Source organism: Labrus bergylta, chromosome 10 (assembly GCF_963930695.1).
Source record: "Labrus bergylta chromosome 10, fLabBer1.1, whole genome shotgun sequence".
Taxonomy (NCBI): Eukaryota; Metazoa; Chordata; class Actinopteri; order Labriformes; family Labridae; genus Labrus; species Labrus bergylta.
Genome location: NC_089204.1, coordinates 956,603 through 973,866, shown reverse-complemented (window position 1 = coordinate 973,866; position 17,264 = coordinate 956,603). Strand labels below are relative to the sequence as shown.

At 40.7% G+C, this 17,264-nt stretch overlaps 1 protein-coding gene across 13 annotated transcripts in view; it reads left to right on the top strand.

Annotated features, from left to right (window-relative positions):
- LOC109993221 (sorbin and SH3 domain-containing protein 1) overlaps positions 1 to 16,315 on the top strand; it is a 38,661-nt gene extending 22,346 nt beyond the window's left edge. For 9 of the 13 annotated variants that reach the window (XM_065959271.1, XM_065959270.1, XM_065959274.1 and 6 more), the window contains 14 exons: positions 1,301 to 1,350; positions 2,948 to 3,117; positions 5,076 to 6,473; positions 7,637 to 7,701; positions 7,864 to 8,034; positions 8,525 to 8,571; positions 8,816 to 8,930; positions 9,094 to 9,219; positions 9,356 to 9,550; positions 9,777 to 10,298; positions 10,949 to 11,044; positions 12,496 to 12,683; positions 12,822 to 12,928; positions 13,240 to 16,315. In XM_065959271.1, coding sequence (XP_065815343.1) covers positions 1,301 to 1,350; positions 2,948 to 3,117; positions 5,076 to 6,473; positions 7,637 to 7,701; positions 7,864 to 8,034; positions 8,525 to 8,571; positions 8,816 to 8,930; positions 9,094 to 9,219; positions 9,356 to 9,550; positions 9,777 to 10,298; positions 10,949 to 11,044; positions 12,496 to 12,683; positions 12,822 to 12,928; positions 13,240 to 13,307 — 3,318 coding nt within the window. In that variant the 3' untranslated portion in view covers positions 13,308 to 16,315. The remainder of the gene's footprint in view (positions 1 to 1,300; positions 1,351 to 2,947; positions 3,118 to 5,075; positions 6,474 to 7,636; positions 7,702 to 7,863; positions 8,035 to 8,524; positions 8,572 to 8,815; positions 8,931 to 9,093; positions 9,220 to 9,355; positions 9,551 to 9,776; positions 10,299 to 10,948; positions 11,045 to 12,495; positions 12,684 to 12,821; positions 12,929 to 13,239) is intronic. The other 4 variants (XM_065959272.1, XM_065959277.1, XM_065959275.1 and 1 more) reach the window with 4 other exon arrangements.
- Positions 16,316 to 17,264: the final 949 nt, after the last annotated feature.

Sequence of the window (17,264 nt, the reverse complement as noted above, 5' to 3'; positions counted from 1 at the left end):
GTGTAAGCCCAATTACCAGTATCTTTGGGTGTCAGAGGACACTGTTTCCCTCTTTTTTTCAATTTTGAGCTTGACATAAGACGTTGTAGAGTAAGAAAATTCAGATTATTGGATAACACCTGCATGTTCCCTGAGTTGACATGGAACATTTGGCTTTAAAAATAGATCAGACTATACACCTGCTAGCCTGATGTGCTGTTCTTATAAAGATAGGCATTTATTTTGAAGGGTTATTAATGATCATCTGCCCTGGCAACCCAGGGGAAAGGCATGTTGTGGCAAATGAGCTGTTAAGAATGCTCCTTGTCTGGTCATTGGTGTTGGAATCAGAGGCTTGGCCACGCTGTGGGGAAGTGGATGTGGTATTAACAGCAGGGCCAGGGTGGCTGGGGTGGGGATTGTGCAATCGTATTTGCAAACAACACTTGCGCTCTCATTCATAGTTCTCATGTCATGTCTGTTATTTTTACCCACTGTGACGTCCAAAAAGAAGAGAGCAACAGAAACAGTGGGCTAAAATTAGATTGCTTTGAACAATTTCAGATGCTTGCGGGTGCCTCAACACTGCATGTTTTGGAGATAACTTCTGCTCCTAAATAAATACTGCGTTTCCTTCTGATGTCCTTGACACATAGGTTCACAGCTTATTGATTGATTTATGTCTGTTTTTGCTCAATCTTTGTTTGTCTTTATAACATTGTTATTATTCATGTTTTCACAAAGAAAAGGTTCATTCAAACTTAATTATTTACATACCTGTAAGCATTTATTTCTCATTTTGACTCCTTTGGTGTGAGTATTGAATGTGTGTATGAGAGTGTATGTGTGTGTCTGTGTGTAATTTGGCCTGTTTGCACCACCAGCTGGTTAATTGTCCCCCAGTCTGGTCCAGTGGTAATGAGAGTGACTCAATACCAGACAAAAGAAACGGCTTCACTGGGAAACAACAGCTCATTGGCTGAGCCTGTGACAGCCCCCTCCCCGCGTGGGCGCCCTCTGACCACACACGCCTCCCCGCCCACTCCCCCCCCCCCACCCCACCCACCCCCCCTCGACTCTCCTCACTGCCGCTTGTTTTCTCCAACTTGCATGCAGGCCAAGCACACGCTTACTCCTCCATGCCAAGCCCAGTCCAGAGAAGCTAAGAACTCTGGGTTGTTGAGACAAAACCAAGAGCAAGTGAACGACAGAGAGGAATAGAAGAGAGAATCTGGCCATAGCTAATGCTCCTGTCTCTGTTCTAGCTGGAGGAGACCTTCCTGTGGATCTATCAATGACTTCTTTGTTTGGTTTGTTGCAGAGTTCCCCCTCTTTCAGCCCCCTGGAAACAGCCTCCGACCTGCAGCAGTAGTAAGTTCATGCCTTTCCTGCTTATTCAAAAACTTGTGCTTGATTTCTTCTTTCTCCTTCAGGGATGTTGATGGTTATTTAAGGCATGTTATAAATGTAAGTGAGAGATCTCTCCACCCTGTACAGCTTCTCCAGCTACAGCAGGGGCACTCCTGCTTCCTGAGGAGATCCTGTTAATAAGGCAGAAAGCTACAAGAACAGTGTGTCCTCTGTATTTTATTTGTGTTACTCCCAGGGTTGTGTGGTTGTTGTATGTAGACATAGGTGCTATGTGGTCATTTATTTAAAGACAGCAACCTGGGACAGAGGGAGCTCACCCAGCTGCCACATAACCTAAAAAACCGTTATCTCCTTCTGAATGGGTGTGTGTACAGAGCTATGACAAGCAACTGGATTATGAAAGAGGATTCCAGCTGATGTTAAAGTAAAGCCTACCAAGCCCTTGATCTTTTGTGTTTTTGTCTGATGAGCGTGACCTCTTCTATTTCTGTTTTTGCAATTAAATGTCAGAAATTCAGGAAGAGAGACAGTGCTACAAGCCTTTGCCTTCCATCTGCTGTAGTCATTATATTATCTTGGCCAGTATATGAATAGAGGTAACAATCACAATCTAGCCTTTTTTCAGGCTGGATTGTGTTGTCACTTTTGATAGAAAAGCCCTGATAGGTGGAGGTATACTCATCCAAAACTTTTCAAAGGAAACCTCAGGCCATACACTGACTTCCTTCAAGGCACATATATATTCTGGGCAGGAACTTCTTCGTCTTGTGGGCTTGTTATCAATCCAAAATTGTTGTGCCAGTGTAGCCTGTGATAAATTAATTAACTTGTAAGTAAACTTTGGAACAATTTGGAGCATGCCTCATAATTACCTCTTGAAATATGATTGGCAGCTACAATTTTACTGTAGTAAATACAACATTGATACTAATAGATTTAATATTATGATATAATAATATAATAGTAGGCTATCTGAAGGGATTCATAATCATTCCAAGGAAGTTATTACAATGTTTTAAGCTTCTTCTTTTTTTTCGTTAACAATATAGTTATTCTTGATTTCCAAGATATTGTCTTCAGTCTTGCGATTATCCTGTACATCAAAATACTACATCGTTTTTTTGTGAATCCTATCAAGCAATGTAGAGCCAACATGGTTTTAATTCCCTTATTTTAGCGCTGTTTGATTTCAGATGATTCCTTAGCCATCTGTAAGCAAATAGAGGAGCAGCATGTGTAACACATGGAATGTAAAAGATAGTAAACCTGAGAGTTAAACAGCGACATGGCAGGGGCTGATGCACCATGTGGGAATGTTCAGAGAATATTTATAGAATTCTGTCCTTTTGGCCTATCTGGAATGCCAAGATATGTGTAGCTATGGCCTTCTTAGAAGCAGCCCCTAAATGCTGTAGTTTCTCCTTAGGTTCAGCTGTCTCTGAACACAGGAACTACTTAACCATATATTAAATAAGAACCATACAACAGCTCGTTACCCAGATGGCCCACCCCTTTTTGTCATAAAACACGTAACACAACTCCTCTGAATGATTTGACTGTTTTTAATTAGCTTTTTGCATTTCTGTCTGCCATCTAGCTCCTCGAGCAAGTCTGGACGCAGCGAGGTGGATGGATCATCTACAAGCGATTCTGGGGCTCCAGAATGTGACCGCCATGTTTACAAGAGTGTCCTGGAGGGTGGCGACATTCCCTTACAAGGTCTAAGGGCTTTAAACAAGCGTCCTGGCAGCTCCTCTTCATCTAAAGGTAGGATGCAAGCCATTTTACATACGGCCATAAAATGGCATGTGTGTGTATGTTTTATGGCTGTGGATGTTGTGGCCAGACTCTAAAGCCTTCCCTAATGAGACATAGCCAATGAGTTACAGACACTGATGTTTGAGCTTTGTCAGGCAGGGACACATGTGTTTCAGTTTACCTTTCTGTTGAAACCCCTCACATTTTCTTTTTTCCTCACAGCATTGACCAATCACATTGCAGCATGCATGGCATTCACAGAAGCGGTTGATTTATCGATGAATGTTTCCATCAGTGTGTTTTACCTTCTGCTTTGAAAACTCATGTGAGTGAGGTGGACTTGCTAAGTGGCTAAAAGATAACCTTGGGGATTTTCCCCTTCTTGCTCCAGTTGTGAGCTGCCAGTCGCTAGGCAGGCTTAGGGCAAGACTCCAGAGTGTTAGAGTGCCAGGCAGAGGGAATGTATAAGGAGAGACAAGCGAGATAAACAGAGCTCTGCTCTTCAAAACTCAGCCAGACAGGGGTGAGATAAACAGGAGGGACACAGAGGGTGGGTATGCATGAGGAAGTCAGCTGTCATTGTGAGGCCAGAGGCTGGAATGAAGGACAGAGGACACATCATGTAGAGAAAAGTAGGAACAGTGTGATCCACAATGTAATGTCATTACATTCAATCTGGCAAGATGTACATTAGATACCACTTGAGAAGCTTTTCAGAGTTTATTACAGTTCCACAATAATACATTGAATAAATAGAAACATGTATGAGAGGTTGGGATAAAGATCAGGATATTCATTTTAGCCTTAACTTGTGGAGCCGTGCAGTGAATGGATTTGGCAGTCTAGTCAACTGACTAGCATGCTCCTTTATTAGCCTCTGTTTCAAAGAAAGACCCGAGCACCAGAAACCAAACACTTTATCATGTGTTGCTGTCTTGTGCTCATGAAATAAAAATCATCTGTTTCAATCTTTGTGTTCTAAAGAAACAAGCCTCTGGGATTTTCAGGAGCCAGGTCCTTTGACATGCCATATGCTGTAGATACAACCTTGGTTACTTCCTTATTGTATTTTATTTGTGTTTTTCATAGACATGAATGTGACATCACACAGACATGATAATCATTATAACTATGCATTCTAAAATCCTACTGATAACTGTCTCTTTTGTCTAATACCAAAGTGGAATTTCATTTCCCTGTGGTTGTATTTTATATGATTCTTAAGTCAATCTTGATAGGTTGATTGACTGATGGGTTTCTCGTGCTGCAGAAGTCTGTCATAGCATGTGAAAATGTGCTGTCATTTTGAATTTCCATGCTATCAAAAGGCCACTATAGCCAGTGACTCAGTGAAAGTATTTCACTGTGGGGTTTTTTTAGTAGTCAGGCTTTACGGGGCAGCTCGACTCAGGATACATTTATTATCGACAACCTCGTGTCAAAGCTGTAGTTTAACAGGGGTGACATATAACTTCAGCCCTATCCCTCTTAGCTACAAATTAAGGAGAAGACTATATGCAGGAGGCAAAAGCAGGACAGGAAACAGCCATGTGGGAGAAAATGTCAGCCCTAAGATTAATAAAAAATGTATTTCTGTTTTAGAATCATACTGACACTGCTGTCGGTGTAACAAATTCCTTTATGACCCCTTACATTACATACTATCCCATGATGCTTCAGTACTTTATGTTTATCTTGTTATCTAACTTTTATAATGCAAGTATGTTAGATAAAACATTTGACCTATTTACATTTTTTTTTAAACATTACTATTCACTGCAGAACCATGCCATATGTTTATAGTTGCCATTTATTACTTGATACACAATGCATCAAGTCTACTTCCCCTTCTCATTCTTTTTTGATGGAACCATGACAAAAATGTGCCTGACTCTGTTTTTGGATGTGAACCTGTGACCACTGCAATCTAATATGTTGTTTATTCTGTTGTCCTGCATGCTTGCCAGTGGATCATAAAGGTGGGAATGGCTACATAATTTCACCCTGCTCCTCTGTAAATAGTAGGTCAGTTCTTGCCAGTAATGCAATAGGTAACCAGTGTAAAAGTATGACACCTCTATCTGCTGCCAAAGCCTGCATACCCCAAATTCTGCCCTCAAAGTTCAAGCCCAAGCTGCTGCCACCCAGTGGTGACAGTCAGGAAAGTAGGACTGCATCTGTCAGGCACCCAAAGGCCCACAGCTGTGAGGATCTGTACACTGGGCAATATATCACAGACTGTGTTGGATCGGAAGAAAGGGATGGTGGACACCTTTTGGACTCTATGTCCTGTGTTACTGGGTGTGCAAATGTTTCCCACTCAATTAGGAGAAGTGCATCAGAGTTTTCCAGCCTTTATAGATCCATGCATTACATCCAGCAGCCCAGCTCAACTGGCTGCAGCCCCCAGGGCAGTGTCCGCAGCCTTACCTCTCTTTTTGAGAAGGCAAAGGCAGAGAGGGGTGAAAGGTCAGAAGCAGATGGCGGGGGTAACATTCCGCGGGATTCAGTGTCGTCACGGGTCAGTGAGTTTGAAATGATCATCCAGCAGTCAAGCCCGGCACCCTGCCGCTCCTCCTCTCTGCCCACCCTGCACTCCAGCCACAACCACAACCCTGTCCACTTTTACATGGTGTCTGCAGTGTCAGCGGAGTCTCTTTTGGCGGCAGACAACACCCAGACAGTCGCCTGCTCCCCAGTGGAGGCAGAGGGCTCTGTGGAGGAGGCTGCACCCTCCTCACTGGATGTACACAATTTAAGGACTGAGTCCCCATTTAACACTGAGACTGAGGTTGAGCAGATCTTCAGTAAAAGTTCTCTAGAGCATATTGGCCAAAATATTAGTGGATCTACTAGTCCGTCAGCACTGCTTGCAGAATCCCCTCAGCAACACAACTACATCCACCACCACCACCACCACCTACTGGACCACCTGAATCATCAACTCCTGCTCAAACCCAGCAAATGCAAAGGCCCTTGCCCAGCCTCCTACACCCGCTTCACCACCATCCTCAGGCATGAGAGGCAGCAAGCCATGACACAACAAGAGAGGCCTCGACCTTTGGAGAAGAGGACAACGCTGCCTGGTAACCTCTTCCTCATGGGCCCTGCTCCCTTTAAGTTACGCAAGAACTTGCAGTCCCACCAAACTCGGAAGACTCTTGCCACCAAAGTGCCAATGGGTGTCCAGAGGCCTTCTACTTTGTCTCCTGAGCTCAGACCTTTGATCCCTCAGCGCCTGTCCTCCCTGGAGGTCCTGGACAGGCTGAATAGCACAGAGGGAAGCAACACTGACCAACTGAGTAACGGGCACGGCTTGGACACCAACGGGAACCTACTGCAGCTGCTGGCATCTCACCGCAGAGGTGGCTATTTCCATCCATTCACCACTGTCACCCTCCTCTCTTCTCCCTCTGTACTCATTTATCTCAACTCTTTCTACCTTCTCTCCACAAAGCCACACCGCCACCCTCCATCTGTAGTCTGTTTGGTGTGTTTACAAGTGACAGAGAAGCCTCCATCATATTCTGAGTGTGCTGTTTGGTGCACTTCCTTTTTTCTCTTTGAATGAGTATGGTCCAACAAATGCATCAAACACTTCAGAGACTGTAGGAGGTTCAGGGGCCTTTTGGTAATGTATATACTGTCTATCTCCTAGTGACATCACATTTGAGTTGTATGCAAGAGTTTCAGAGCATGCGTAAACATTGCATCCATACAGACCAAATCTGTCATTTACATCATAAAGATGTAAGAAAAATAAAGGTTCCATAATTGATTTTCAACCCTTGTCTTAACACAGCATTGGCTCTGGTTGAGAGACTTACATTTAAATATGATCCCAGCATATGTCTGTTTTTTCAGTATAACATTGCATACACTCTCTCAAATTGATGTCTCACTATGTCTATATCTGTTTTTTTTTCTGTTTTGCAAAAAGTTTACATCAGCCATCTTTCATTCTTTGACTATGAAAGGTTTCTTAAGCAACACAGTTTTTTACAAACTCTGATTTATTTTATATAACAGCCAAAAAAATCTTAAAGCATTGGTAGTTGTTTCCCATGGTCCTACTGGGACACATAATGAAACAACTGTCATAGTGATGAGGAGGAAAGTAAGCTATGATATCTTAATATTGAAATGAAACTACAGTAAACTAATGGATACTGGTTGGTCAGTAAAACATTATATTTGTCATTTCTTGGCCAAGATACAGGAAGTTTCATGTTATTGTTCTGCATTTGTTTTCTCATGGAAAACACATTGGATCATCCCGTGATCATTTGCATGCAGGAATACATTTGGCTTTTGGATGTGCGTGTGTGCTTTTTAGTATTGCAGAGATAATGGTGTTCTTTTAAAGCATGCATGGTTGTATTTGTTGTTTATTTTTATGATTCTAATCATTGTATGTAAGGACAGTACCATCACCTTATATTTAAAGGATTGTTTTTGTTTGAGATTTGTCTCAATGATGTCAATGAAAAGTCCTCACAGCTGAATCCCTTTTCTGTTTCTTTGTTAGACTTGTCACCAACTCCAGGGGAAAGCCAAGATGAAGTATTGCGAAGGCGACATGGGGACAAGGAGGTAAATTTCATTGATGAATTACACCTTTGCTGACAATGCTTTATCAAAGAGACCTGTGTTGTGAAAAAGAAACTCATCTATTATACATAACATGAAAGTGTAAAAGAGTAGAATGGACCCATATCTGGAGGGGACAAACAGTTCAGTGTGGTTTCCTGGCAGAAAATCTTGGAGGAGCAGCGGAGACTGAAGCGGGAACAGGAAGAGGCTGACACAGCATCGAGGCGACATACAGGCATTGTCCCAACACACCACCAGTTCATCACCAACGAGCGCTTTGGAGACCTGCTCAACATCACAGATAACACAGAGAAGAGGAAATCAGGCATAGAGGTACAATAGAGGACAGTTTCTTATCCTTATGTAAGCAGGAACAAGGACAGTAAATGATTTGGGGTTTATATAGAACATTGTTAGGGGATAATGGGTTTGTCGACAGGATTTCTGCTGAAACAGATAATCCAGAGGAGAAAAGTGTTATTGAGTCCATCAATGTTAATGTCCATTTGCATTTTAAACAATATAAATGTCACTAAATTCAAATCTTGTTTAGGTCGAAGGTGTGTCTGCTGTCTTTGCAGGACAGTTTAACAGTAATTATCCCATTGTCATTTTTCAATTGACATGCTCCAATGGTCATGTGTTTTTATTTTTTTATTTAACCAGGTAATTAATGCAACCTAGTCAGTCACAAGTACTTCATTCCTGTCTTTGCATTATTATTTATGCTCAGGCGGGACACAGATTTGCTATTCACAATGAATTTTGGAAGCTTTTTTCGTACACATTAAACAAAATCACCCAATTATCTTTTTATTTACAGAGAACTCCAGCCATGGCTCGCTTTGACTTCAGAGCTGAAAGTTTAAAGTAAGCCGATATAATCATAATTTGTTTGTATGTGTAGGTGTGAAAAATGGGATTATCTCATCTATATGTCGACCTATCTGTTCATCTACATGTTTGAAGTTCACTTTCAGGTTGGGTTAGAAATGTCTGACCTAATTAAAAATAATACAATTACAATCACATATTATAAAACTTAAAAATTATTTAGTTGTTTTTTATATATTCATTTGAATTTGAATAACTTGTCTCTTCTGAACATTTGTAGGGAATTACCATTTCAAAAGGGAGACATTGTATACATCATTCGACAGGTGGATCAAAACTGGTATGAAGGAGAACATCATGGACGAGTTGGAATTTTCCCTCAAAACTATGTTGAGGTTTGTGATTTCTGTCTGTTATTGAGATGTCTTTTTTCAGTTTATCATTTCCATTTGTATGTTTCATGTTTATGTATAGATGAATGTGCATTATGTTGCAGCGTGATTCAACTTTTGTTATCCTACTTATTTCGTTTTTTTATTTATAATTCTCCTGCTACAGCTGCTTCCTCCCACAGAGAAAGCCCAACCAAAGAAAATTGTTCCAGTTCAGGTGCTGGAATATGGAGAGGCTGCCGCCCGCTTCAACTTTACAGGGGACACAGTGGTGGAAATGTCCTTCAGAAAGGTTTGGAGAGAGAATTACAAATGAACAAACTGATGAACATTCATTTGTTTGCAGCTGTAAGTTATCTACATATGTGTCATTTAACCAATTATGGATTTTTAACAATATTTTCTATGTTCAAAATATATGACTACAGGGAGAAAGGATAACACTGATTCGCAGAGTTGATGAAAACTGGTATGAAGGCAAAATATCCGGCACCAACCGCCAAGGCATCTTCCCGGTCACTTACGTAGAAGTACACAGAAGACCCCGTGTCAAAAATGGGTTGGAGTATCCTGACCCTCCTGTTAGCCAATCACCACAGCGTAGCACCAATGCTTCTCCTCAGGTAAGGACTCTGAGCTTTGCAGATAGATCAATAATAGAATACTTTTTGAAGTAGTAAAGACTTGATCCACAGTTTTTAATACTTTTCCATGTTCAACTTCAATTCCTTTTTTTTTTTATCAAAAAATGTCTAGTTATCATTCCTTTCCTTTTCTTTTCATTTCTGATCTCCTCCTCTTCTTGTTTCCATATCCATCTTCCTCCTATGTTCCTGGTTCTCTTAAAAGCTGTATCGTAATCATCTTACCACCTCCCCTCTGCCCCTCCCTCGCTCCCCTCGTCGCTCCGTGTCCCCTGAGGTCCATGCTGTGTCCTCAGAGTGGATCTCCCTGACTGTGGGAGGAGGGAGCCCTCCAGCTGCTCCCACCCCTCCCCTGCCACCGCTGCCCAGTGTTTCCTACCGATGTGGCGAGTACCTGCCCCCACCCTTTTCTGCCAGCCCTGTTCCTCCAATCACTGGCAGTCCTTACTGCATCTCCCCCATGGCTTCCCCAGCTGCCTCCCCTCTTCCTCCACCTTACCCACCAAGACCCAGCTCAACCACTCCTTTTGTTACATTCACCCCACCTCAGGGGGAGGACTTCATGCTCTTCCCTGCCTCCCCCCATCTGTCACGCAGCATGAGTCCCTGTGGAGGGCCTGTGTTGGAGGGCTGGCTGAGGGGGGAGAAGGAGTTGACTGAGGGGGAAGGTGCAGAGGGGGACATTGGTCGCTCAACCCCAGGCAGCAGGCGACATAGCCCTGCAGAGGTATCTTCTGCATGGTTTGCGGTGTTGCATCTCAGGCTCACTGTGAAACATTGGCTTTGACAGCACAGTTTTATCCCAAAATAAACGTTCAATGGGTCACTGAAGCTGACACTTTATTGTGAAATCCTTGACTAACTATATTTTGACTGAGGTTGATCTGAGCCCCTTAGAGGGATACACATGCTGGTTATTTGGAGACAGACACACATTAAACTTGTTGCATAGCTGGAGGTTGTAGGTTTGCATGTTGTTGTGTGTGCCCTAATAACACTCAGACGTTTAGAGAGTTTTCAGTGTTTATTGGAAGTTTCAAAGCTCTAAAACTTTTGTGCTTGCATTTCCAGGTTTGGAAATGCAAAACCTCCTTTCTCTTCATAAATATAGCACTTGGCTGCATGTCATTTGTTTTACATTGTTCTTTTCCTTCTGATAACTTGGATGCTGTTGGATGTGAGATTTATTTAGGAACTTGAGTACTTACAGGTTTCCCATGTTACCCTTTATGTCAAATACTTCTGCTAGGTAGTCATTGAAAATGCAACCTGTGACTGAGGTATGAAAATATTTATGTCTAATGATAGATGGAGTGAACTCGAGAGAAACGCTTTATTTTGAAATACCCTTGCTGATTTATCATATTTGTTTTACAGTTTGTGAGAATGGAGGCTGACCATCGTGGACAGTGCTCCAGAAGCCCTGTGATGCTGTATGACATCCAAGATAACAACAATGCTAACTCATTTGCGGTAAGCTCTTAGGCAGTTCATAAATCCTACTCATCCATTTTACTCACATCATCTTTAACTGTAATTGTGTTTTCATGTACTGCATGCTGAATGTGTAGCCTATATGTGATTATTATCCATTCATTAAAGGAATAGTCTGAAATAAAATGATGTTTTAGTTTTTAAAAGTTAGAAAGAAAAATTGTGCTCTCATTTTTCCATTCAGTATGAAGTTGGTAGTGCCATCTGGTTAGCTTAGCTTTGCCTTTCATAAAGACTGAAAACATAGAGAAACAGCTAGCTCGGCCCTGTCCAATGTTAACCATATTCACTTGCCAGCACTTTTAAAGCTCTCTTGCTTGAGCTTTTTATATTATCTTTGTTCAATTGGTACAAAATCCAAAAAATAGTATTCCTGTCTATTTTACTAGAAAGTGGCTAAAGCCTGCCCAGATACTTGCTAGATGTAACTCAGTCATGTCATGTGTACTTGTTATATGTTAGCTGATGTAATAGTGTAACTTTTTTCATGATTTCATGTTTTAAAAAATAAAAATAGAAAATTAAGGTCTTATTCAGGCTGTGGCATATACAGCACACAAAAGTCCTAGAGAGGATTCAGATAATGGAACAATGTCCCTCACGCACAAGTGATAACACTTAGAACAAAACGTAAGCAGAAGTATTTCCCAGGTCAAACAATGGCGATCAGTGAGAAATTGTTTGGTTTGTACTTTCCCAGTTTCGTCACTTTTTTCAAGCTCAGTTGGTCGACTGAATGTGCAGCCTTCTGCCACTCCCACATTTAAAAAAAATATACAGGGGCCTTAAATGTTATCAAATCTAGTAAGAACAATGCAACATTGGTCGTCACTGTTAGGCAACCAGAAGACAAACCAGGGAGAAACTGTTTCTTCCCCCTAAAGAAATAGTCAATCGCATTGCTCCATATGAAACCCCCCTAAAAGTTGCCTTATTTACACTTCAGGCTTAATGTCTAGCTAATAGGCTGCTGGCTTCAAGTTCATACTGTACAGACAGATATGAAAGCACAATCTATCTCCACACCTATCATTCACCAAGAACCAATAACAATAGCAAAGAGGACATATACTCAAAATGCTGAACTATTCCTTTAAGCTGCTTTTCATCTTACCTTATAATAGTGCATGATTATACTGAATAATATCCTTTAAACTACTATTTCATGTTTCCTATCTACATGTTCTCACTCTTGTCTATTATGCCTGTCCTCTTGGCCTCCACCAACTTCCCCTCTGTTTGTCTCCTGGCTTTTAACGGATCACTTCCTTTTCTCTCTTACCACTTATTGGACCACTTCCTGTTTTGCTCTTCATCCCCTTACTCTCTAACTCCTCAACTCCTCCTTCAACTTCACCTCAACCTCTTGTGGGACTCGGTTGGGCTGCTGTGTGTCTGTCTCTGATGACTTCACCTACTACTACAACTAGGAGGCAGTGTGTAATGAGATCTTGAATATAGCTGAGACCTCAGTGAGGTACTGCAGCACCCTGCCCCACCACCCTCATGACTCTGTTCACGGACTGCACCCCCATCCCAGTAAACAATCTCTCATCATTTCCCAGCAACCCCATTCCCACAATAGCAGCCCAGAGCCGAGCCGTCTGAATTGTGGAATGTGAGTACGCTCTTTATCACCTTAAGTTGCCATGTTTTTGTTGTAATTCAGTTAAGCAACCCTGCATTTGTTACGCGTTTGACATTGTGTCTCAGCAGCTTTGCCAGTTTACCAAAATAAGATTGAATCTTTCCCCAGTTTCCAGGCTCTGTACAGCTACGTGCCGCAGAATGAGGATGAGTTAGAGCTGCAGGAGGGTGATCTCGTCAGCGTCATGGAGAAGTGTGATGACGGCTGGTTCGTTGGTATGTGCTGTAGGCCTTACAACACATTCCTTAGACATGAAGTCACTCGCAAGGTGTCCCATTAATCCATGTAGGGTTTCTTAGGGAATGACAGCAAAAGACTGCATGCATGCAATGTGCCTGCTCATAGCTCTTTGAGATGTAGAGTCATTTTCAATGTGTAGCAGATTATTTACATGGGACGTACAGGCACAGGCCTTGCAGTTGATTTTAAATATAGCTTTAAAATGTATTTTTGTACTACAATTATTTATGAATCAATTGACTTTCTTTTGCTCACCCATGATATTCTTTCTGTTTTGTTTATACAGGTACATCAAAGAGGACAAAGCAGTTTGGGACTTTCCCTGGGAATTACGTGAAGGAGGTGAAACTGTAGGGATATCTCATCTGACTGTAACACATGGATGCCTGTCAAGCTTGGGAAATCAATACTATCACGCATGACTATTGGTTAGTATTGTATTTTAGCAAGGCAAATCCTATTTGTCTCGGAAAGTGATTGGTTTGGCCAGAGATATGTCAAACTGCTGTAGGCGGGGATAAAGACAGTTTAATGCTGAGACCTTGGTATTGTGTACGCATTTTCAACAGATATATTTCATCTTGTCAGATGGAATTCTTTCATAAAAACATACCCCAATCAAGATTTTAGTGATAGTAAATAGTTTAATATAAATTGTTATCTATTCTATCCATTACATTTTTGGCACAGAAGTATTTACTTAGCAACTCAGTGTGGAGGCTGGCAGGCTACAGCAGAGCAGTACATGGAGAAAAGAGTGGATCTTGTTACCTGAAGTGGACATGGGGGGATTCAGAAGGATTTTTTATTGGATTTTGGTTTGTACCTGTTTGTCATAAGCTACCTTTCAGGACCCACAGGTGTTTATCAGAGTTAGATTTTCAGTCTCTTAGATGTTGCTTCCTAAATAAATCCTTTAGTGTTTGACCAGACATACCATTCATGTATGATGAAATGTGGTGAGACATTCGTGGACTCTCCATCAGAAAATGTCTGCAGTATAGATTTGAGAAATATGTGTTAAAATACTTAAAGCCTTTTGTATGACGCTTATTTACAAAGTGGTCTGACAAACCTGTTTTACATTTTCTGACTCATATTTTATCTTAAAGACAGTATTACAAATGTTCACAACCTAGCCTCACAACCCCAAAAGCTTTGGATAAAGGTTCAGAATTCCCTTCAACAACCTTTGTCAAGTGCATCACAAAACACACAAAAAACTAAAGAGTGCAGTGGCTACCAGAATAAACACAAATACAGGACACACATTTATAAAAGTGAAGAGAAACTCTATGCCTATACTATGTTCTAGAAACCATGTAAAAGTATTCTGACAATAAAGTGGCCTTTTTTTATTAATGGCTGGTACCTGTAAGCTAACTGGTTTAAGCCTGGCTCCACAGGACAGGCGTGGTGAGACTTGACTTCCTGTTTGATCATTTAATGGTATCTCAACTAACATGATAATAATAGATTCATCAGTGATGATACAAAAAGCTTTTTTAATCATTTTTGGAGAGCATAATGAGATTAAAACCACACTATTCATGACAACATTTTATGTTATATTGTAGGCATGTGAATAGAAAACTTTAAGAGGCCTTCCGAATATGGCAACATATTTAATGTAAAGTGAATCCAAATTGGGTAACATAGTGAACATATTGATTTTAATAATAAGGTAAGCATGTATACAGCACACATTAAAAATTATAAAATCAATAAAAGATCAAATCAAATCAGAGCCTTTAACAGCTTCCTTATGTCAAGTCAATTTAAAAACTTCCATCAAAGCATTAGAGCTATCTTCCTACAAGACAGAAGCTCCCACTTTGCACAGACCTGTTAGTTGATAGTAACCTAACCCCTAACCCTCTGCATACAGAAAGATGATAGCTAATGTTTTCTTTTTTTTCTTTCATTGAATTATTTTTCATTGGCTTCATCATCTGTTGCACTGTTCTCATACATAATAGCTAGGTGTCAATTAAGACCTGCAAATAGTTCAAGTCACCTGTTATGACCTGATTGAGGTTCTGATGCTTCAGAAGTCCTTTTATTCAATCCAAACATTTCTAATCAAATGGTTCCAGATGGGTCTACCTTTTAGTGTAATGCTCTCTCATTGCCAGAGTACACAAAATTAGAAACACAATGTGAAGGATTGAAAGATAAAACAGGAAACTAGGAAAAGTGTATGTTTACTAAAGTTTTTTTTCTGAAATTGCTAGCTAAAGTTGTGCAGTGATGATGAACATTGTTATTAACTGAACTCGGTTCGAAAATGAATGTGGCTACCACATAAGTAATATATGAAGTTTCATGATTGATAAAGTATATTACTTTAACAATATTGAGGCGCTTATTGAGTAGTGTGATGCTTTTTTTGTTAGCTTTTGAGTCAAAATTGTTGTTTCCCCATGTGGAAATCACCACTGACAGTCTTTCCAATACAGCATGGGAATGTTTTCTCACGATAAAAAATTACGATAATACACTTATAGGTTTGCCTTTATAACGTGGTGTTATAGTCAGGTGTTTTGTCACACTAAAAAAGAATGTTTCCTCATCTACCAGTGGCTAGACATTTTTGTTTCTTTGTACGTCCAGCACCTCATGGTTGAGAGACAAGGTGTTTATTGCCTGACAGAAATGGTTAACTTAATATCCAACACACTATATGATGACAAATAAACACATCACAAATCACCAATTCAGCCATAAAACATTTAACTTCAGTATGTGGTCCATAAAACATCACAGGATGTATGAATGTATTAATATGTGATTAGCGCACAAACAATATGAAATAAATGGCATATTTTTCACTTTGGGTGAATACATAGACCATTGTGCAGCTTGGCACAAGAAGGATTGTAAATATGTAAAATAAAAAATAGACTATGGAAGATGGGAGGAACAGCACAGAGTGCAGCATATGAGCACAGAAAGTTTGACACACATGAACATTACGCTGCCATTTGTGAGCATCAAAATGCCTTATGTTAGATGAAAAATTGTGCCTCATTTTTCCTTTTTTTCTCCCCCTTTTTTGGGGGGGGGAGGGGGGGTCACTGAAATGTGTTTATTACATATTTAATGTAACCATGGTTTACCATTGGTTCTTGTCTTTGTAATGGGAGAACAATTTCCTTGCAAGTACTTATAAGTGTGACACAATGCTTTAACACAAAGATTAATAAATAACGAAAAGAATGGTCAAGTTTCATGAGACACACAACTGCAACAGTTTTGGTTTGTTGACTTCAATTTGCAGTGCTGTTACATTGAAAATACCTAAAGTTACTATACTGCTGTAACTTCAGTATTATGCAATATTTAATAAATCATTGAAAACATTGTGTGTGTTGACTGTTTTTATTGTTTTTGGATTGATTGAACATTTGAGGTCATTGCCATTTTAATGTAATGTTGATAAAATGTGAACACAGGCCTTTACAATTCTACAATTCACTTAGCAGACGCTTTTATCCAAAGCGACATACATCAGAGAGTAAGTACAACACAAGCAAGGATCTAGAAAAAAGGGAACAATGTCAGTAAGAGCAAATGATCAGCTTTGAGTCCGATTGGACACACAGGTGCTGACAGGCATTGCTCAGAGGCAAAGCACAACATTGACGGCAGTTCTTGAGAGCTCTAATCAGTATAGAAACCATCTTATAAGTCATTGTTATCAAACAAAAACCATCGTCACAACCATCATTATCATCAATAATATGGAGACCATCATCATTAAGTTAGTAGGTATTCATGAAAGAGCTGGGTCTTTAGCTTTTTCTTAAAGGTGCAGAGGGACTCTGCAGATCGAATGGAGTTTGTTAGTTCATTCCAACACCGGGGGGCGACAGAGGAGAAGAGTCTAGTCAGAGACTGAGGACCCTGTTGTGAAGGTTTGATCAGACGCCTTTCATTGGCAGAGCAGAGTGGGCGGGAGGGAGTGTAGACCTGGATCAGAGAGTTTAGGTAAGGAGGAGCCGTGTTTGTCTCTGTTTTGTAAGCGTTTTCAATTTGATGCGAGCAGTAACTGGGAGCCAGTATAAGGAGATGAACAGCGGAGTGACGTGCTCTTTTAGGAAGGTTGAAGATCAGTCGTGCTGCTGCATTTTGTATCATCTGCAGGGGTTTGATGCATGATGCATGCATGTAGGAAGACCTGCCAGTAGAGAGTTGCAATAGTCGATGCGTCATATCACAAGAGCCTGTACCAGGAGCTGCGTAGCATGTTCTCACGACATGACCAGGCAATTGAGGCTACTTGAACCTTAAAAGTTAGCTGGTCATCAA